The sequence below is a fragment of the Notamacropus eugenii genome, chromosome 2 (genome assembly GCF_028372415.1).
Source record: "Notamacropus eugenii isolate mMacEug1 chromosome 2, mMacEug1.pri_v2, whole genome shotgun sequence".
Lineage (NCBI taxonomy): Eukaryota > Metazoa > Chordata > Mammalia > Diprotodontia > Macropodidae > Notamacropus > Notamacropus eugenii.
In genome coordinates, this window is record NC_092873.1 from 252,091,783 (window position 1) to 252,114,526 (window position 22,744).

The 22,744-nt window shown below is 34.7% G+C and overlaps 1 protein-coding gene across 2 annotated transcripts in view; it reads left to right on the forward strand.

Annotated features, from left to right (window-relative positions):
* Window positions 1-22,744, forward strand: part of TULP4 (TUB like protein 4) — a 199,172-nt gene that overhangs the window by 127,863 nt on the left and 48,565 nt on the right. For both annotated transcript variants that reach the window (XM_072643805.1, XM_072643806.1), the window contains exons 4-6: window positions 10,320-10,500; window positions 13,969-14,103; window positions 17,896-18,062. In XM_072643805.1, coding sequence (XP_072499906.1) covers window positions 10,320-10,500; window positions 13,969-14,103; window positions 17,896-18,062 — 483 coding nt within the window. The remainder of the gene's footprint in view (window positions 1-10,319; window positions 10,501-13,968; window positions 14,104-17,895; window positions 18,063-22,744) is intronic.

Sequence of the window (22,744 nt, forward strand, 5' to 3'; positions counted from 1 at the left end):
CATTTTCATACTATTCAGAATAATAAAATCTTAGATCTGAATGGAATTTTGGAGACAATCTAGTTTAATTTCTTCACTTTACAACTGAACAAATTGAAGCCCAGAAAGATTAAGTGATTTGTCTCAAGTGTCACAACATGTTGGTGGCATGGTCAAGACTAGAGCCTGGGGCTTTTTACTTCCATTTCAATGTTCCACCTAGGGGAAATGTCTGTTGAATAGGGCTGAACTAATGTCACTAAATAGAGTACACAAATTTCACAGATCAAAGTTCCTAAGTAGGGAAACCAATATTGCTCCTTTTTGTGTATAGAAAAATGGAAGAAGTATCAATTCCGCCTATCCTATCCCAGAACCCATTCTGTAAATGCCTGATGTATTTTAGTCTTGCTTTTTAATGCCATAATGAAGATTATTTTTCCTGTTTTTTCTTCTTCTATAAATTAGGTTTAAATGCATCTTTGAATTCCTGTGTATGGTTTTTCTACCCTACAGTTTTTCAATAAGTGACTGAGATAACAAAGACGGCTCTTTTAATAATAGTTTTAAATATATGGCTTTTGAATAGAACAAACAAAACACCCAGTTATTCTTGATCTTCACTGAGAAGTAAAAATGAACTTACAGTGAAAGTTTTAAAGATCTGAAGAATTTTCAAGCATCCAAAGTTGTTAAACATTGAATTTTCTTACTGAAATATGTTTAGAGTCACTTTCTCAGAAGAGCTTTAAAAATGGGATACATTCTCATCTTAATAAGGTTAATTTTAAATTTAGTCCTTCTTACAGGTGGAAGATGACCTCAAAATATCCCTTCCCACCCAAAGATTCAATCATTATAATTTGGATGTTACTTTATTATAGGCATTTGGAATCAAATCTCATACCTGTCCAGATTTTGATCAGTCATCAAACATTTATTAAACCTCTTCCAAACAAATTTCCTTGGCCAAAGCAACCATTTCCACATGGCCAAATCTCAGTCCAATCTGGCCCATATCCATTTTCTTCAGACTTCAGTATCTAATACTACTGATTAACCTTTCACACTTCTATACTCTCTCTACTCTTGTATTTTGTGACAATGAAAAATCTTACTATTTTTTGACTTACTGCCATTCTCCCAACCTACCCTTACCATCTGCCACTTCTTTAGTTTGAGAGATCACTAACATTCATTCTTTGGAAGAGTTAATTAAATTATCACTTTCCCCACATAATGTCTATTACTCTCTACTTATATTCTTACTCTTAACCAATTTTAGAATACTGGTTTAGAGTGCACTACCTTTAGAATTTCTCTAATCAAATATCCTTTCACCATTTCAAACTCCAGATGGCTAAGAAAAAAACGTTTACATTCTCATAAAAGCCTGTTTTGTTGTATTAGTCTCATAATTAATGGTCATTAGTGATCATGATTATATAGTACCTAATAAAGAAGGGATTCTAAGAGGCAAAAGTGAGATGGGAGCATAAATCAGATAGGAGTAAGAACCTCTCAGAATGTATGGAAATGAGAGATCAATTATGTGTAAGGAACCAAAGGGAGTCAGTTTGGAAAAGTAGATTAGAGGAGTAGAAAAACCTATATTGGATATGAGAAGCAGTATTGTGCTACTGTCATTGATTTGAGCAGGGGAGTGATGTGGTTACACCTATACTTTTAAGAGAATCACTTTGGCAACTCTATGAAGGATGGTTAGAAAGGGGAGATAATGTTAAAAGGTAGGAGTGGGGGCGGGGGAGGAAACTTGAAGCAGGAGATAATTAGGATTCTTTTACAGTTGTCTAGGTGAGAGGTAATGAGGGCCCAGCTTAGCTAAGTTGTGGACCAAATAAGGAGAGAAAAGAGTATTTATACAAGAGATACTATGGAGGTAGAAATGGCATGGTTTGTCAACTTATCATATATTTGAAGTTAAGGAGAATTTGAAGAGTCAGGGATAACTGAGATTGTGAAGCTATATAAATGTAAGGAGAGTAGTGCCCCTCAACAGGAAACAAAACAAAACAATAGAGAATTTTGGAAGGAGGTTGAATTTATTGGGAAAGATGAATTCAGTTTTGGATACAGTGAGTTAAGGATTCCCATCGTTCATCCTATTTCAAATATTGAATAAGCACATAGAGAGTCACAATTCAAATTCAGGAGAAAGAATTGATGTGTAATCTACCATATCCCTTTACAAATCATTTCATCAACTGAAATTTTTGAAATTCTCCTTCTTGACATCTCAGAAAAATTCTGACATTTAGTTATATAATAGGTTTTTTTCAGATGTTTGTTGGTGGCTTTGTATTTTACAGTGCAAACTATACGTACCTAATGTTGATACCTACACCTGGGTTTTAAATTAAATTACTGTGATCAGGTAGGATTTATACTAGGAATGCAGGGCTGGTTCAATATTAGGAAAACTATTAGCATTATTGATCATATCAACAACAAAACTAACAGAAACCACATGATTATCTCAATAGATTCAGAAAAAGCCTTTGACAAAATCCAACACCCATTCCTATTGAAAACACTGGAGAGCCTAGGAATAAATGGAACTTTCCATAAAATAGTAAATAGTGTCTACCTAAAACCATCAGCAAGCATTATATGCAATGTGGATAAGCTAGATGCATTTCTAGTAAGATCAGAGGTGAAACAAGTATGTCCATTATCACCACTGTTATTCAGTATGGTATTAGAAATGTTAGCTGTAGCAATAAGAGAAGAAAAAGAAATTGAGGGAATTAGAATAGGCAAAGAAGAAACTAAGTTATCACTCTTTGCAGATGATATGATGATATACTTAGAGAATCCCAGAGAAGCAAGTAAAAAACTACTTGAAATAATAAAACAACTTTGGCAAAGTTGCAGGTTACAAAATAGACCCATATAAATCATTTTCATTTCTACATATTACTAACAGAGCCCAACAGCAAGAGAGAGAAAGAGAAATCCCATTTAAAGCTGTGGTAGACACTATAAAATATCCGGGAGTCTACCTGCCAAAACAAACCCAGGGACTATATGAACACAATTACAAAACACTTTTCAAAAGCACAAATAAAATCAGACCTAAATAAGTGGAAAAACATCAGTTGCTCATGGGTAGTAGGCCTAGCCAATATAGTAAAAATGATAGTTCTAATTAAATTAATTTACTTATTCAATGCCATACCAATCAAGCTACCAGATAATTATTTTCTAGGGCTAGAAAAAATAATATCAAAATTCATCTGAAAGAACAAAAGGTTCAGAATATCAAGGGAACTAATGAAAAGAAATGCTAGAGAAGGTGGACTAGCCCTCCCAGATCTCAAATTGTGTTGTAAAGCAGCAGTCATCAAAACCACTTGGTATGAAAGAACTGAAAGAAATAGAGGGGTAGACCAGTGGAATAGGTTAGGTATTCAAGAGACAGTAGTCCACGAATATAGCAATCCACTGTTTGATAAACCCAAGGACCCTAACTTTTGGGATAAGAACTCACTGTTTAACAAAAATTGCTGGGAAAACTGGATGACAATGTGGTGGGAACTGGGCACAGACCAATGCCTGTCACCATACACAAGAATAAAGTCCAAATGGATACATGATGATCTAGGTATAAAGACTGATACTATAAACAAATTAAGGGAGCAAGGAATAGTGTATTTGTCAGATTTATGGAGAAAGGAGAAATTTTTGACCTAACAAGAGAGAGAGAACATTATGAAGTGCAAAATGGATAATTTTGATTACATTAAATTGAAAAGGTTTTGGACAAACCCAATGCAGCCAAGATTAGGAGGCAAGCAGAAAACCAGGAAAGAATTTTTGCAACTAGTGTCTGTGATAAAGGCCTCATTTTAAAAATATATAGAGAACTGAGTCAAATGTACAAAAATACAAGTCATTCCCCAATTGATAAATGGTCAAAGGATGTGAACAGGCAGTTTTCAGAGGAAGAAATTAAAGATATCTCATGTGAAAACATGCTCTAAATCACTACTGATTAGAGGGATGCAAATCAAAACAACTCTGAGGTACCACATCACACCTATCAGATTGGCTAACAGTGACAGAACAGGAAGATGATAAATGTTGGAGAAGATGTGGGAGACGTTGGAACACTAATTCACAGTTGGTGGAGCTGTGAGCTGATCCAACCATTCTGGTGAGCAATTTGGAACTATGCCCAAAAGGCTACAAAAATGCCCATACCCTTTGACCCAGCAATATCGCGTCTGGGACTATCCCAAAGAGATTATAATCATGGAAGAGGGTCCTACGTGTACAGAAATATTTATAGCAGCTCTCTTTGTGTTGGCCAGAAACTGGAAATCAAAGGGATGCCCATCAGTTGGGGAATGACTGAATAATTTGTGGTATGTGAATTTAATGGAATATTATTGTGCTATAAGAAATGATGAACAGGCAGACTTCAGAGAAGCCTGGAAAGACTTATATTAACTGATGTTGAGTGAAAGGAACAAAACCAGGAGAACTCTGTACATAGCAACAACCACAGTGTGTGAGAAATTTTTCTGATGGACTTACTCTAGTCCTTCATAGCAATGCAAGGACCTAAAAAATTCCCAGTGGACTCTTGAGGCAAAACGTCTTCCACATCCAGAGAAAGAACTATGGAATTGGATCGCAGAATGAAGCAGACCATTTTCTTTTGTATAATGTCTTGTTTTGTTTTGTTTTGTTTTATGGTTTCTCCCATTCATTTTAATTCTTCTATTCAGCATGACTAAGGTGAAAATGTATTTAATAGGAATGTATGTGTAGAACCTATATAAGATTGCAGGCGGTCTCAGGGAGGGAGGGGGGAAAATGTAAGCTATATGGAAGTGATTATAGAACACTGAAAACAAATAAAATAACTAAAAAAAAAAAAGGAAAGTTAGGCCTGAATAAATGACTTTCAAGTTCTAAATAAATAAATAAAATTATTCCAGGTCCCATGAAGAAGTCTTTAAAAAAATAGTTTTAAAATTCACACATTCAGGGAATGTTAGAGTTTATTACAATGTAATTTCAGACAGGTGTGAGTACCAGTTGTCAAAATGATAACCTAGAAGCAATTTGGCAGCGTATTTTAAGATTTCAATAAAGCCAGTAAGGAATTTGCAATTTATTCACAAGTTAGCAACAATACTCCTAATTAAATTATACTGTAGCTAGAGTAAGTATTTGAGCATTTACAATAATATCTATTTTTATAGTGGGAATTTTCCACTATAACAATTTTTCAAATGTTCATATGAATAATCGTGTATAACCAAATACTGAAATTTTAATATATTTTGAGATTTTATGGTTCTGTTTATCTTCAGTGGCGATATTTGTGCAAGCTTTTAAAATTATAGTACCTAAAAGTATCATGGAGTAAAAAATAATGAATTAGAAAAGACTAGTTCCTGAAAATCATAATTTATATTGAATTATATTGAGCCTTGATAATTGTATACAATAAATTTGAAGATACAAAGAAAGTTATTCAACTCTTTCCTGAATATATACAGGTGTCAAGTGATATATTAGGCAATTTTTATCCATATTGATGAGTGACACAGTTCTAGATTAGATTCTAATTCTAGTTTAGATTTTTCAGGAATCTAAAAGGGGTGACAGAACAGAAAGTATTTAAAACAAATTTACAAAACCATTAGTTACAAAAGATTAGAAGTAAGGATTTTGCAGAAGGTTTCAGAGTTGATTAAGTTAATAAAGGAGGATTGCTCATAGAAAATGATCACAAATGGTCACAAGTTTTGATTTATAGCAAAGGAGGTATAAAATGAAAGGAAACAAGTTATTACTTATGTATGTAGAAAATGTTGGGCAAGAGTCTGTGTGTGTTGTTATTTTCTTCAGCATTTTTTGGGGTTTCCTTTAGCAAGCTCTTGACTTGTTTTTCATGATTTTCTTGCATCACTGTCATTTCTTTTCCCAGTTTTTCTTCTGCTTCTCTTACTTGATTTTCAAAATCCTTTTTGAGCACTTCCATGGCCTGAGACCAATTCATATTTTTTTGGAGGCTTTGTATGCAGGAGCTTTGACTTTCTTGTCTTCTTCTGATTGTATGTTTTGATCTTCTTCCTCACTGATAATGTAAGAAAATACCTCCTCACTGAGAAAGTAGTAATCTATAGTCTGTTTCTTTGTATTCTGTTTGCTCATTTTCTCAGCCAATTACTTGACTTGTGAGATCTTTGTTAAGTGGAGGGCTCTAGAATCAGTTGCCACTTCAGCAGTGGCTGCCACCATCCTGAGGCTGGGGCCAGGGGCTGGAGCTGGGGCTGGGGTCAAGTAATGCTCCCCTCTCAGCCAGGTGAGAGACTCTTCCCACTGACCTTTGAAGCTGTTTTTGGCATTTGAGGGTTAGAAGTTCCGGAAAACACAGCAACCACTAGCAGTTCATTCCCCTGAGGCCTGGTGTAGCTCCAGTTTGAGCGGCCCATGTCGAACTGTGCTCCACTACTAGTCTGGTGTGATAGACCCTTCCTGTTGACTTTCCTGATTATCTTTGGCTGGAAATTTGCTTCAATCCATCATTTTGTGGCTTCTACTGCTCTAGAATTTGTTTAGAGTCATTTTTTACAGTTTTTTGTGAGGTTTGGAAGGGACAGCTCTAGCAGGTCTGTGCTTCTTTTTTTGCCATCTTGGCTCTGCCCCTCAGGATAAGCATTCTTTTTTACCCCTGAGAACAATTTTGTTTGTCAAGGTCATCAAATAAGAAGGGAAACTTGAGTTATGTTTAAGAGTTTTTAGAAGAGACACACATCCTGTTATAAAACAGAGAGGAAGAAACAAGGAGACAGCATCCTTGGTTTTACCTCAAACTTAATGGGCTGAGCTAGAAAGAATGAAATGAGAACCTGAAAGGAGAGCTAATATGGCAGAGAAGGAAGAGGTTTATTCTTTCCCCAGTATTTAATTGACTTTTATTTTGTAACAAAACACCTTTCACAACATAGGAGGTATATATAAATGTTTGTAATGTAAAAAACACATCAACACATCAGTAAAACTTAAACCATATAGTGACTTTGTCTGAAAGTGCATGTAACATTTCACTTATCTAGTTTTAAAAAAAAATTAACAGAAATTTCTTTCTTTCTTTCCTACCCCAGCCATGGGGGGGATGGGAGGACGGGCAGAAAAAAAGAAATTTTAAAATTAGTTTTTAGTTTTCAGCATTCACTTCTGTAAGACTTTGATTTCTAAATTTTCTCTCCCTCCCCCCATTCCCAAGTGCAGTCTGATGTAGGCTTTACATATACATTCATATTAAATATATTTTCACACTAGTCATGTTGTAAAGAAGAATTAGAACCAGATGGAGTAACCATGAGAAAGAAAAAACAAAAACAGATAAAAAGAGGAAATAGTAAGCTTTGATCTGTGTTCAGACTCTATAGTTCTTTTTCTGGATATGAATAGCATTTTCCATCGTGAGTCTTTTGGAGTTGTCTTAGATCCTTGCATTGCTGAGAAGAGCTAAGCCTATCACAGTTATTGTGCAGTGTTGCTGTTACTGTGTACAGTGTTCTCCTGGTTCTGCTTACTTTGCTCAGTATCATTTCATTTAAGTCTTTCCAGGAAAAACAAATTTCTTGTAACAAATATGCATAGTCAAACAAAACAGATTCCCTCAATGTATACAAAAATATGTCACATTCTGCACTCAAAAGACACCACCTCTCTTTAATGGATAGCATGATCATCATCAGTTTTCTGGATTCATGGAAGGACATTGTACTCATCATAGCTCTTAAAGCTTTTAGAGTTTGTTTTTTTTACTGCGTTGTTGTTATTGTATAACTTGTCTTGATTCTGTTCATTTCATTTATGAAAGTCTTCAGAATTGTTCATTGTTAAATTATTGATATTGTAGTATAAATTGTTCTTTTAGCTCTACTCACCACATTCTGCATCAGTTCACATAAGTCTTTCCATGTCTTTTGGAAATTATCTATTTCTTCATTTCTTAAAGCACAATATTTCATCATATTCACCAGCCACCACTTTATTTAGCCATTTCCCAAATGGTGGGCATATCTTTAGTTTCTAGTCTTTTGCCACCACATAAAGCTGATAGAAATATTTGTATGCATAAAGAATCTTCTCTTTCTTGGATCTCTTTTGGGGTACAGGTCTAGCAGTGGTATAGCTAAATTAAAGGGAATTGCACTGTTTAGTAACTTTTTGTATATAATTCCAAATTGGTAAAAAAGAAATATGACAAATGCTGGACTCAGCAGATGACTCAGCAATACCTCTTTGAAGCCTATGCCACTAGAAAAGAAAGAACAATAGGAGTCATGTACAAAAAAATATTTAAAGCAGCTCTGAACAGTGCATTGATCAACTGTGATTTCAGGGGACTGATGGTTATACATGCTACCTACCTTCTTGTGAAAGGTGATAATATTCAAGATATAGAATGATACATTAAATTTTGAATATTGACAGTGTGGGAATTTTGTTTTGCTTTGCCTGTATATTTTAAACCATATAGTGATCTTGTTTATTTTAACAAGGGTATTTTTCTTTTCTTTTTTTTCAGTGGAGGGGAGGTAGAAGAAATAGAAAATTGTTTGTTTAGTCGAAAAAATAAAATTTTTTAAAAGTACCCTGAGTATTTTAAAAATTATGTTGCCTCACACATAGTTTTCTTATATGTATATATGTGTATGCATGTGAAACATATGTGTGAGGAACACAATTTTATACATACATACATATAATTTTGTACGATACTTACATACCATACATTTGTCTCCCAATCTGACTACTGCTCTGAATTCATTTTGAGTGCTTTTTTAACTTTCCCATATAGTACATTAGATTCTAAAATGTTAAAGTCCAAGTTTATTTCCTCAAGCAGGAGCACTGAGAACAGATCACTGTAGAAATTCCAGCACTGTTCATAATAGAAGGGACCATATAGCATCAAGGGCAAGTTTGTATTTTTACCAATTTCATGGCATAGAATGGACAAGTAATTCATTATCTAGTTGCCAAACTTACAGTAATGATCCTATGCATGTTTAGTTAATCTAATCCTTAGATAGTAGGAGCAATCTGTCCCTGGAATTGTACTCAGAGCCCTTGAAATCTGTTAGAACCTGTTGGAGTTTATGCTTCACTAATATAGCCTTCAAGAATTCATCATCTCAAGATCCACATCAACATTAAAGCTCTAGAGTAAGAAAGTTCACATGGCTCAAGAAGAATAGTTGTTTGTGAACCGAAAATATACAAATTTTGAATCTTGATGCCTATAATACAAAAGGCATTTGCACTTTTTTCAAACTGCTATTATACTGGCTTTGAACATTTGTGTATCACAATTGAAGATCTAATTCCTTTGCTGTAGATTCTGGAACCTTTGAATTCCTGGAACCTCTGTTGCTTGGCATTCCCTCTGGAGTAGTATTATCTGTGAATGAAGTGAATTTCTCATTGTGTGCTTGGCACATAGCAAATTTAATAGATATTTGTTGACTTATTGTTTGAAGTAATTTTTTCTGCCTATGGCTTTCATCACATCCCCAAGCCTAAATCTATAATCTTCTTAGGAAGCACAATTGCCATGTCAGCTTCCTTTCTTGTTTGCTGTTTCTTTCAGTCTCTTGCTGTCTTCTGTCTTCTCTTCTGTCTTCGAACACGCATGGGACTTTTCTGTCTTGAAAGATACCTTTTCACCCTCTTATCCTATCTAGCTGCATATCTACTTCTCTCCTTTTACTGCCTGACTTTAAGACTACCTGGCTGCCTTGTTTTTTATTACTGTCTTATCCTTAATCTGTTGCTCCTAGTTATGACACTGGAAGAAAGCAACTTTTCAGGTTGCTATCTTTAAAAATATATATGTTATACTCAGAGGAATATTTTATGAACTTATAATTTATGTCACTCAAACTCTGCCTAGAGATAGCATGGCATAGTGAATAGAATGATGGACATGCAGTGAGGAGTACCTAGGTACAGATGTTAATTTCTCCGAGTCCCAGATTTCTATTGAGATGATATTATCTGTACCTCACAAAGTAGTTATAAGGATTTAATGATAGAATGTATGTAAAACTGTTACTGTTGTCCAATTCCCTCATTTTACAGATGAGGAAACTAAAGCCCAAAGAGATGAATTGATTTTTCCAGGCTCACTCAGAAACAGTTCTGAGATTCAAATCTGAGTCTTCTGACTCCATACCCAGCACTCAAACCACTCACTCTACCACACTTCCTCCAAAATTCTGGTGCTAGAAATAGAGGTTCCCTTCCTCTTCTTCCAGTAACTATTTTAGTAACTTTGTTTTCAGGTACTGTTTGGCACTGCTGATGGGCAAGTGATTGTTATGGACTGCCATGGCAGGATGTTGGCCCATGTTCTCCTTCATGAGTCAGATGGAATCCTGAGCATGTCCTGGAACTATCCCAGTTTCCTGGTAGAAGATAGCAGTGAAAGTGACACAGATTCTGATGACTATTCCCCACCTCAAGGTAGAAGCGGATTCCTTTCATTTTCTTTATTATTTTTTAAAGTAAATACATACCTACTATTGATCACAAGGGTTTCAACTGACCTAGAAAAACATAGAACCAAACCCTCCAAAAAGTAGTCCCCAGATTTTTGTCCTTGATTTCTCCTTTCTGTCTCTGACACAAACCCCTGAGTTAGTTGATTAGCCTCCTTTAGTATAAATTTCCCTGACTACAGTGAGGATTATGAAATGATATCTGTGATGCTGTAAGGCTTAGCTGTAATGAGGTATAAAGAAGTCGATGAAAAAATTATTAATGTGGTGAACAATGATAGATTTAAAATCACTTTTGATTTTAAGATGAGTAACTTAAATTTTATCAGAAAAGGATTAGTTTTGCTTATACTTAAGGGTAGCTCTATCACTACAATAAAAGGGGTGCACCCTATGTGTGTCCTGTCACGTTGTTATAGAGAAGAGCTGTTAAATTTATCAGTTTAAGAAAACAATCTAACTCTTCTCTCAGTTACTATTGTAATAGTTTTTTTGCCTGGAATGTAGAATTTTACAATGTTGTTTTTTCTATATTAGATATTGACAGATGCTGCAATCAATAGACTAAACTTTAGAGTATCCCTAAAAATAGGTCTTTGGTCTTTATTACCACTACTGCTCTTTTTAAAAGGACAAATATCTAGGGAAATAATAATAATAGGCATAACATTGTGAGAAGATTTGAGCAACATTCCAAAACTTCTTTAAGTCAGCATACTGATCAATCTTTCTACCCTCCCTATCGCTGCACAGACCGTCTACCTTGTGTGTATTGGCCCCTCTTAAATATTGAGGTGCAGATTAGCTTCTGCCATCTGTTGCCTTTTCAAAATCCCCTCTTTACCTAAGATACTCAGTTTTCTTATTCTGCCTCTTTTTTCATCTATCCTTGGAGGAAAACATTGTTATAAATTCATTCTCAGAAGTATTAAGATTTTAATGTATTACTCCCGTTTGGGAGTCTGTGTTCAACAGAGAACTGTAGGGAGCAGTTGATGTCTTTTTGTACATGTGTGTCAGTAAACGGTGGCTTTTCATTTTATGTAGGGGAAATAAACAACAACACATAGCCACCATTCTAAAAGTGCATACAAGAATACACACCTTTAAAAATCTTAGTCTATGTACTCTTAAGGAATAATACTAAGGAATGAGTAGTAGTGTCTAATGTATCTGTGAGTATGTTATTTTTGGTAAATAGGTAACTTCTAGCACTTCTCTTATTATCCTATCTCTTACTGAAATTAGAAAATAAGTGTTAATATTATGTTTATGTGTTACTTCATCCTGGACATTCAGCACATTTCTTAAAAAAGAATCCCACCGAAGTCAGTAGAGGAAAGTATAGAATTCATAGAAATCATAGAATTTTGGAGCTGGTAATGACATTAAAAATAATTAAGTCCAACACACTCATAATATACTTAAGAAAAGGAAGTACGTAGAAGTTAAGATACTTGCCTACAATTAAGATAGTAATGGGACATTACCACAATAGGAATTCTAGTAATGAAAATCACCAGATCCCTTTCCATTTTATAGTTAACTGAAAGATTTGTGTGGGGGTGATCCATAATGGTTTAATTTATGTTCACCAAATTGTAGAACAAGTTCACTTAACAAAAAGAATTTGAGGCTGCTGCTTTTATTGAATTATTCAATTCATTCTCAAAAGCACTGGGGTATCTTAAAAGAAAATAGAATAAATAACAAAGTCTTAGGATCATGGCATAGAGCATTTTAGAGAATATAATGCAACCAAAACATCTTTAAAGTTGCCACAAAGAAGAACAGTAATTGATACTTTTATGGACTCTTGAATCATCTCTGAGTGGGTGAATTCCATGTAGGCTTTCTCATAGCTAGTTCACAGTGCGTATGGTCTGTTGGATCAAGCTTTATGAATGTATCAGAAACTGTTAATGGTCATGTCCCTGACTCACACAACTATGTGGGAGGACTTTAATGATTTTTCTAACCATATGAACAGCATTTTTTTAAAAGCCGTCATTTATATATCCTAGAATTAAATCTTTTTTCAAGTCTGGTTACAGTCCCCTGTGAGTATTTGAAATCACTTTACCCCCTCTGACAGCCATACATGTGGTATCATGATTTGGACAAGGCACCAATGGCTGGAATCCAACTGTGGCACTATCTATAAGCTATGTGCCATATGTTGAAAGTCAACAGAAATAATGGCTGCAGCTGCTGCTATAGGCTAATATCCAGTAAATTAATTATTATGTTTAAGTTGTGAGACAACTTCTCTATTACAGAATGTTTGACTAAATAAAATTAAGGTATTAGTCTTGGCTTTCGTCTTTCTTGTATTGAGGGATTGAAGTATTCACTTTTTCATGTAATTGGAAACGTAGATATTACGTAGGTAAATTAGCCTATTTAGGTTCTATACTAAAGGATGTTTTGGGGAAGACCTAAGTTATCTTGAGGATAAACCTTTTTGAAACTCTCAGATCTTTCTGATGCCTAAGAATTCTCTTTATTTCTTACAAGTCAAAATATATAAATTGAGAAATGAATATGAAAGTGAGAGAAATTCAAAAATAATGAGGGCACAATATTACACTTGCTATGTGGAAGGCAGCTATAGCTGCTTTGTGGTCATGGGACGGAAACAGCCATAGGTAGCACCTCAGTCAGAGCCTCCTGTATATATGATGGTTAGCTTGTTTCTTGTGTTGGTACTCTGACTATGCCATCCTCATTATCTGCTTTTCTTCCTTTTGGGGATACTCCTAACAAGAGTAAAAAATATCCTCTTCGTGGGACAAACTGTGTATTATGAAACTGTTGCTTGTTAATACAAGGTTCTTGAGTTTTCATACTGTCTAAGAGACCCTTTGTATTATATTAATTCTTTGGGTTTTGCTTACTGAACTCCAGTATCATTTTGATATTCCTCATGGAGCTTCTGAAACGGTTCTCTACATTTCATAGCAAAAGGACTTAGATCACTAGGGTGCTTGGAAGTGCCTGTGCTCCCAAATCTGTGATGTTTGGGAGACTGTAAGACCTCTCCACAAATTTGGGTTTCAGAGATTTTGGAAGATTCCAGGAAGAAGTTCCCGGCTGCTTCTTGTCTAGAAGAGCTTCTGAGAGTTGCATTGGTTTTAGGGCCCTCAGAAAAAGAACAGCTTCCTTCTCCTGAGCAGCCCTGACATGTATCTCAGTAGGTTGCCGCCTTTTCCATAGCTAAAGTTTCAGCAAAAGGCAGCATGCACTGGTACAAAATGGGGAGTGCCAAGATATGGTGAACTCCTTGCCTTACATGACACCGTCCCAAGCCAGAGCCAACTCTTAAGTTTCCAGTTGTTTTCTGTGGATCTATACTAAATTTATAGAATTATGAACCTGAATCTGTGTCCTATAATCATCACCTTTTGCTTACTGTGCACTCTTTTTCCTGCAGATGGTCCAGCAACATATCCCATACCGGTGCAGAACATCAAACCATTGCTCACTGTCAGTTTCACTTCAGGAGACATTAGCTTAATGAACAACTATGATGATTTGTCTCCTACTGTCATCCGCTCAGGGTTGAAAGGTATAAAAGAGTAAATCTGTCTCCATTATTGTCTTCCTCTCTAGCTTCCACACCCCACAAATCATTTGCATGCTTACTTTTCTAAGTGTGTATTTATTGATTCCTGTCATCTAGCATGCCTTGTCTTGTTCTTAATGGAGTCTTTTTTTTTTATTTATTTAATAAAGATCACACCCCAATTAGATCCCTTATGGGTTTCATCTTCAAAAAATAGTTCTAATAATCAGGTATTGTTTCATTCATTCTTCCTCTCAACTAATGCAAAAATATTAAAATATTCATCTCCTGAGTGTACAACTCTTTCCCTGTATCTGGCTTACTTACCTTGTATTTGTACCATAAATTGACTCTGGCTCCTGTCGTTGCTTTTATAGCTATAAACATTAAAGAACATAAGATTTTTAATGAAATTCCCTTACAATGTTAAGATTCTGGTTGATCTTTTAAAGAAAAGTCATGATATAATAAATTAGCCTTGAAATCTTGCAGAAGTTTTTTCTTATTTATCTATTACCAGATTAACACTGATGTGAAAGTAGTGGATCCCTTACAAAATCGTAAGATACTATTGTTTCAAGAATAAATCAGTCACAAAAAATAGTTCAGTTAAAATGTTTTTCATTTTGAAATTTGTTAGTATTGGCAATACTACTATGTGATCTTTGGAAGATAATTCCATCTATTTAATGGGAAGGTGATACTACATGGTGCCAAAGGAGATTGGGAGTGAAGGAATGTTAAAAAATATTGCATGCCTGACTTTCCTTCTGTCCTCAGCCTCAAGTGTCCCTGGGAAATCAAGATCCAAATAAGGTTAGGATTGAGACTGGAACAGTACACAGTCCCTTCTTGAAGTTTTCAAAATTGGCCGTTGCCATTAGATTAGATGACATGAGTACTTGCTATCATGTGATTGTCTTCTTGATTCTCTTCACTGATCAGTAATGATACTATTTATTACAAATAATACTGTCTGTCTTCTTTGGAAGAAACACATAATAACATCTTTCATCTGTTTTTTAAAAGAACTCCATAAGTAAACACTATGCTAAGTTCTTGGCATACAAAAATGAAAAAGAAATAAAAACTTATATTAGTAACCCCTGTTAGATATCTCATCCCAATATTTTAAAACTCAAGTTTTAGAGAATCTTATTAGATAATAAACTCCTAAGATCCAGGGATTATCTAATAGAGTGTATCTCACAGTTAGCTGTATATACTGAAGAGGCTGATAAATATTTTTTATCATGGTGGACCTATTATCTTTGTAATAAGCTCTTTGATAAACTCGGTGCTACATATTTTCTCTTGAGTGAAAAAGGATGAAAGTGGAGGTGTTACACAGATGATCATCTTTGGTCAACTCATAGGATAGTGTAATAAATAAATTCATGTTCTTAGAAATAACCATTTTAAAACTTTAGTAATCACTAATTTTCTAGCCCCTACCACAGTACATCGTTATACATCGTAGGTAGTTGATCAGTGCTTGCTGAACTCAATTGATTTGAGGTTCTCCACAGAAATCCTAGATCTGAACTTTGTCCAGGTTTGACAGTGTTGAGTAGAAATTACTACCTATATTTTATACTTGTATTTTCCCAGCATGCTTATGTATATGAGTGCACAATATTTTGCTTATTAATTACATACCTTGTATCTTTTATTTATTTTGTTTTTTGCTCTATTTTTTCCCCCTTGGACTGGTGTCTGTCCAGTTTCATTAAACTTCATTTGAACTGTCACGGGTATATGGAACTACTATACTAATTGCTTAAGTAAAGATGAAGAGAATTTTACTGAATATACTGTCATTTCCCTTCAGGAAATTATAGTTCGAAGCTAGATGCCATTTAAGGGTTAAGAAAGAAAATGATGAATAAATAAAAATAATTGATATTTCTGTAGGGTTTTAAAGTTGCAAATATTTGAGACTACATTAATATTTCACTACAACCATATTCATATTTCACAACATCCCTGTAAAGTAGGTATAAATATTGTCCCCATTTTTTCAGATGAAGAAATTAAATATCTGATTAAATGATTTGCCTGTGGTCACATAGCTCATAAAAGTCAGAGGTAGGATTTAAACCCAGAAATTTATCTCTCAGTTTAGTATGGTGGCTGTCATACTACTTCAGCTTCTCATATGGACAACGGTACCTTGAGACATTTTTCCAGGTAAATAACAAATATAAATTTCACATCAATCTTTGTTTCTGCATTTTCTCAACAATTCTGTTTATTAGTCAGTTAGTAAACATTTATTAGGTACCTACTATGTACCAGTCACTGTTGCTAAGCACTGAGTTACAAAGAAAGACAAAAGACATATATGTTAGTAAAATCATAGCTAGCTCCTGAGACACCCTCCATTTTTTTCCAGTCTAATGATAGCTGCATATTTAATAAATATTTTTATGTAAAGTTTTTATGAAAAACTCAAACCTTTAGCCCAGGTCCAGACTTTTATAACATAGCTTATATGACCACAGTTTAACATAAAATGATTAATTGTACTTTTATTTTATTTTTTTATTTTTAGCATTGAACTAATTTTGCCTAATGAATGGTGATAGGGACCATACTTTGCCTTGTTTTTTGACGTATGAATTACGTTACATGAATTAGAATTTCCACAAGCACAAATTGGCAGCATAACTTAAGATGTTAAAGGCCTTGAAAACAGAGATATTAAGTTATTTTCCCATGGCCAAACAGCCATTATATATCAGAGTTGCATCTTGAACTTAAGTCTTCTGATTTTGAGTCAGCTCTTTATCCAGTACTACACACTACCTCTTTAATACTTTTCATTCTGGGAAGGTGCAAATGCACTTAACTTAACAAACTCACAAAAGACTGTCTTGTAAGGCAGAAAACCCATCAGTTTATAAAGGGGGCAAGAGCTGACAGGCACAGGTCTTTCCATGTCCAATGCTGGGCACTGTCTACTGTGCCATTATTTTGTATAGCTCATTCTTATAGTGTACTAATTAATGACTTCTTCTAAATGCATCCCTAAAAGGTGAGATTATTCTATAACTTTTACATTTTAGTATTATGCTATTTTCTAATCATTCTCAAGGTTGTGTTTTAATCAGAAAATTTTTAGTGTATATATTTGTAGAAGAATGAAGAAATAGAGAAAAAAGAATTTGCTTTAAGACAAATGCTCATGTGGCAATCTAATGGATAATAATTTGATTTTATATTTAACTTACTTTGATCTTAACATTCAGAAACATTGTTATTTTTGAGAAGTGATTTACAAGATACAACCTGCATAGTTATTTTGTGTACTACAAATACATAACAGATTCAGCTGAGTCCCTATCTAGAAATATAACAGACACCTTCACTATGCTGCTACTGAAAGATAAAGAGTCACAATGATGTATGCTAACTATGTTGCATCAGATTTTTTGCCTGTTATAGTTATTTATTTTTCAAAGCGTATAATTTAACATGTGGGATATCCAAATTGACTTAAAGAGATGTTTTGCACAGGGTTCTAATATAATAAAAATTATCTAGAGTGTATACTTTTGGTGAAGCCATGATCTTTCTCCCTCCATCCTTCCCTCTCTCCTCCTACCTCCCCTCTTTTCCCCCTTCCTCCTCTCACCTTTCATCCTTCTCTCCCCACTTCTCTCCTTCCTCCCTCTCTTGTTTCCACCATAGATTCTCCATTTAAAAAGTACTTTAGAAGCTTGTAACTCTTTTCTGTATGTAAGTTCAGGGTGAATTAATTTCCTATTCTTGATTATGTCTTTGTGATTTCAGAGGTAGTCGTCCAGTGGTGCACACAGGGAGATTTGCTTGCAGTAGCTGGCATGGAGAAACAGAACCAACTAGTTGAAATTGCCAATGGTACCTTTCTGAAGAGTGCCCTGGTCAAATTCTATAATGTTCGTGGAGAACACATCTTCACGCTGGATACACCTGTGCAGGTAAGGAAATACATAGCAACAGGATGCTATTGTCAATGCCATTGTCTTCCAGTTATTTGTCGAAGTGGAAAAACAAACTTACTGTGTAATGTTTTATTATCTATAATAAAATTGAGCCCTACAAATATTAGTTGGTACATTTCCTACATTCCTACATATATTTAATTTCTTTATTTCACTAGAGAAATTCTAGAAACATCAATCTATTCTTATTGATTTTACTTCTTTACTCCTCATCCTGTCATGTTCTGGTTTCCATTTCACCACTGTGCTTAAATTGTTCTTCACAAGAGTCTTAATGACTTTCTTATCTCCAAATTCAGAGGTCTTTTAGTCCTTATTTATACTTGGCTTCTCTGCAACATCTGACCCTATTGACTACCTCTTTCCTCATTAAATTTATCCACTCTGGATTCTGTGACATTATATTCCCATAATTCTCTTCTAGGCTTTCTGACCTATTACTTATATTATTTGCTGGCTTTTCATTTTCTTTTTTTTTTTTTTTTTTTACTTTCCTATTGAGTATATTTTCACTATAGTCGTGCTATGTAGTCAGACTAAGATAAATGAAAGAAATCGTATAACAAATCAGAACATGATACACAAACACATACACATACACAAACATGATCTGCTACAATATGTGAGTGACTTCCATATTTCTCTCTCTGAGTGTGGCAGGCATTTTGCCTTGAGATCCTCCATTGGGATTTTTTTTTTTTTTTTGGTAAGAAGTTCTTGTGTTATTACAAAAATCTAAGTCTACCAGAAAAAACTCTCACACACTGTGGTTGTTGCTGTGCATAAAGTTCTCCTGGTGCTGCTCCTTTCACTCAGCATCAGGTCATATAAGTCCTTCCAGGCCTCTCTGAAGTCTTCTTGTTCATCATTTCTTATGGCACAATAGTACTCCATTACATTCATATACCATAATTTATTCAGCCATTCCCCAATTGATGGACATCCCCCTGACTTCCAGTTTTTGGCAACTACATAGAGTGCTGCTATAAATATTTTTGTACATGTGGGACCCTTTCCCATTTTTATGATCTCTTGGGGATGTAGTCCTAGTAGCGATATTGCTGGGTCAAAGAGTATGCACATTTTTGTAGCCCTTTGGGCATAGTTCCAAATTGCTCTCCAGAATGGTTGGATGCGCTCGCAGCTCCACCAACAATGAATTAGTGTTCCAACTTTCCCACATCCTCTCCAGCATTTATCATTTTCTTGTTCTGTCATGTTTGCCAATCTTATAGGTGTGATGTAGTACCTCAGAGTTGTTTTGATTTGCATCTCTCTAACCAATAGTGATTTAGAGCATTTTTTCATATGATTATAGATAGCTTTAATTTCTTCCTCTGAAAATTGCCTGTTCATATCCTTTGACCATTTATCAATTGGGGAATGACTTGTATGATTATACATTTGGATCAGTTCTCTATATATTCTAGAAATGAGGCCTTTATCCCCGAGCTTAGCTGTAAAAATTCTTTCCCAATTTACTACATCCCTCCGGATTTTGGTTGCATTGGGTTTGGTTGTGCAAAAACTTCTCAGTTTAATGTAATCAAAGTTATCCATTTTGCATTTCATAATGCATTCTATCTCTCCTTTAGTAAAGAATTTTTCCCTTCTCCATAGATCTGATAAATACACTATTCCTTGCTTCTCCAGTTTATTCATGGTATCAATCTTTATACCTAAATCATGTACCCATTTGGACTTTATTCTTGTGTACGGTGTCAGGTATGGGTCTATGCCTAATTTCCACCACACTGTTATCCAGTTTTCCCAGCAATTTTTGTCAAACAATGAGTTCTTATCCCAGAAGCTGGGGTCCTTGGGTTTATCAAACAGAAGGTTGCTATATTCCTTGCCTACTGCATTTTGAGTGCCAAGTCTATTCCACTTGTCTACCTCTCTGTTTCTTAGCCAATACCAAGTGGTTTTGATAATTGCTGCTTTATAGTACAGTTTGAGGTCTGGTAGCGCTAGGCCACCTTCCCAAGCATTTCTTTTCATTAGTCCCTTTGATATTCTGGACCTTTTGTTTTTCCAAATGAATTTTGATATTATTTTGTCCAGCTCTAGAAAGTAATTGTCTGATAGTTTAATTGGTATGGCTCTAAATAAGTATATTAATTTGGGTAGAATTGTCATTTTTATTATATTAGCACGGCCTACCCATGAGCAACTAATGTTTTTCCACTTAACTTAAATCTGACTTTATTTGTGCAAAAAGTGTCTTGTAATTGTGTTCATATAAACCCTGGGTTTGTTTTGACAGGTAGACTCCTAAGTATTTTATACTGTCTACCCTAACTTTAAATGGGATTTCTCTTTCTATCTCTTGCTGTTGGACTTTGTTGCTAATATATAGGAATGCAGAAGATTTGTGTGGGTTTATTTTGTACCCTGCAACTTTGCCAAAGTTCTTTATTAATTCTAGTAATTTTTTACTTGAATCTCTGGAATTCTCTAGGTAAATCATCATATCATCTGCAAAGAGTGATAACTTAGTTTCTTCTTTGGCTATTTTAATTCCTTGGATGTCTTTATCTTGTCTAATTGCTACAGCTAACATTTCTAGTACCATATTAAATAATAGTGGTGATAATGGACAACCTTGTTTCACCCCTGATCTTATTGGGAATACATCTAGCTTATCCCCATTGCATATAATGCTTGCTGAAGGTTTTAGATAGATACTGCTTATTATTTTATGGAAAGTTCCCTTTATTCCTACATTCTCCAATGTTTTTAGTAGGAATGGGTGTTGTATTTTGTCAAAAGCTTTTTCTGCATCTATTGAGATAATCATGTGATTTTTGTTAGCTTTGTTGTTGATGTGATCGATAATGCTAATAGTTTTCCTAATATTGAACCAGCCCTGTAGTCCTGGTATGAATCCTACCTGATCATAATGTATTAATCTCGTGATAAGATGCTGTATTCGTTTTGCTAGAATCTTATTTAAAATTTTTGCATCTATATTCATTAGGGAAATTGGTCTATAATTTTCTTTCTCTGTTTTGTCTCTTCCTGGTTTGGGTATCAAAACCATATTTGTATCATAGAAGGAATTTGGGAGGACTCCTTCTTCCCCAATTTTCAAGAATAGTGTATGTAGTATTGGAATTAACTGTTCTTTAAATGTTTGATAGAATTCACTTGTGAATCCATCTGGCCCTGGAGATTTTTTCCTAGGGAGTTCATTGATGGCTTGTTCAATTTCTTTTTCTGAGATGGGGTTGTTTAAGTATTCAACTTCCTCTTCTGTTAATCTGGGCAATTTGTATTTTTTAAAATATTCATCCATCTCGTTTAGATTATCGAATTTGTGGGCATAAAGTTGGGCAAAGTAGTTTCTAATTATTGTTTTAATTTCCTCCTCATTGGAGGTGAGTTCACCCCTTTCATTTTTAATATTAGTAATTTGGTTTTCTTCTTTCTTTTTTTTAATCAGATTGACCAAAGGTTTATCAATTTTATTAGTTTTTTCATAAAACCAACTATTGGTTTTATTTATTAATTCAATAGTTTTCTTAATTTCAATTTTATTAATCTCTCCTTTGGTTTTCAGTATTTCTAATTTGGTATTTACTTGGGGATTTTCAATTTGTTCTTTTTCTAGCTTTTTCAACTGCAAGCCTAAGTCATTGATCTCCTCTTTCTCTATTTTATTTATGTAAGCATTCAGAGATATAAAACTTCCCCTAATAACTGCTTTTGCAGTTTCCCATAAGTTTTGGTATGTTGTCTCACTATTGTCATTCTCTCGAATGAAATTGTTGATTGTTTCTATGATTTCTTCTTTAACCCAACCCTTCTTTAGAATTAGATTATTTAGTTTCCAATTGATTTTTGGTTTCTCTTTCCATGGCCTTTTATTACATGTAATTTTTAATGCATTATGATCTGAAAAGGATGCATTGATTATCTCTACCTTTCTGCACTGGATTGTGAGATTTTTATGTCCTAGTACATGGTCAATTTTTGTAAATGTTCCATGTACCGCTGAGAAAAAAGTATATTCCTTTCTATTCCCATTTAATTTTCTCCAAAGATCTATCATATCTACCTTATCCAGAGTTTTATTTACCTCCTTAACCTCTTTCTTGTTTATTTTGAGGTTGGATTTATCGAGTTCAGAGAGGGGGAGGTTGAGGTCCCCCACTAGTATAGTTTTGCTATCAATTTCTTCCTTCAACTCCCCCAACCTCTCCTCTAAGAATCTGGATGCTATACCACTTGGAGCATACATGTTTAGTAATGATATTGCTTCATTGTCTATGGTGCCTTTTAGCAGGATATAGTTTCCATCCCTATCCCTTTTGATTAGATCTATTTCTGCTTTTGCTTTGTCTGAGATTAGGATTGCTACTCCTGCCTTTCTTACATGAGCTGAAGCACAATATATTCTGTTCCATCCTTTGACCTTTATCCTATGTGTATCCCCCCGTTTCAAATGTGTTTCTTGTAAGCAGCATATTGTTGGATTATGGCTTTTAATCCATTCTGCTATCCATCTCCGTTTTATGGGAGAGTTCATTCCATTCACATTCACAGTTATGATTACAATCTGTGTATTTCCCTCCAACCTCTTTCCCACCATTTGTGCTTTTAGCTCTCCCGTCTCCCTTCCCCTCCTCAATAGTATTCACTTTTCTCCCCCTCCT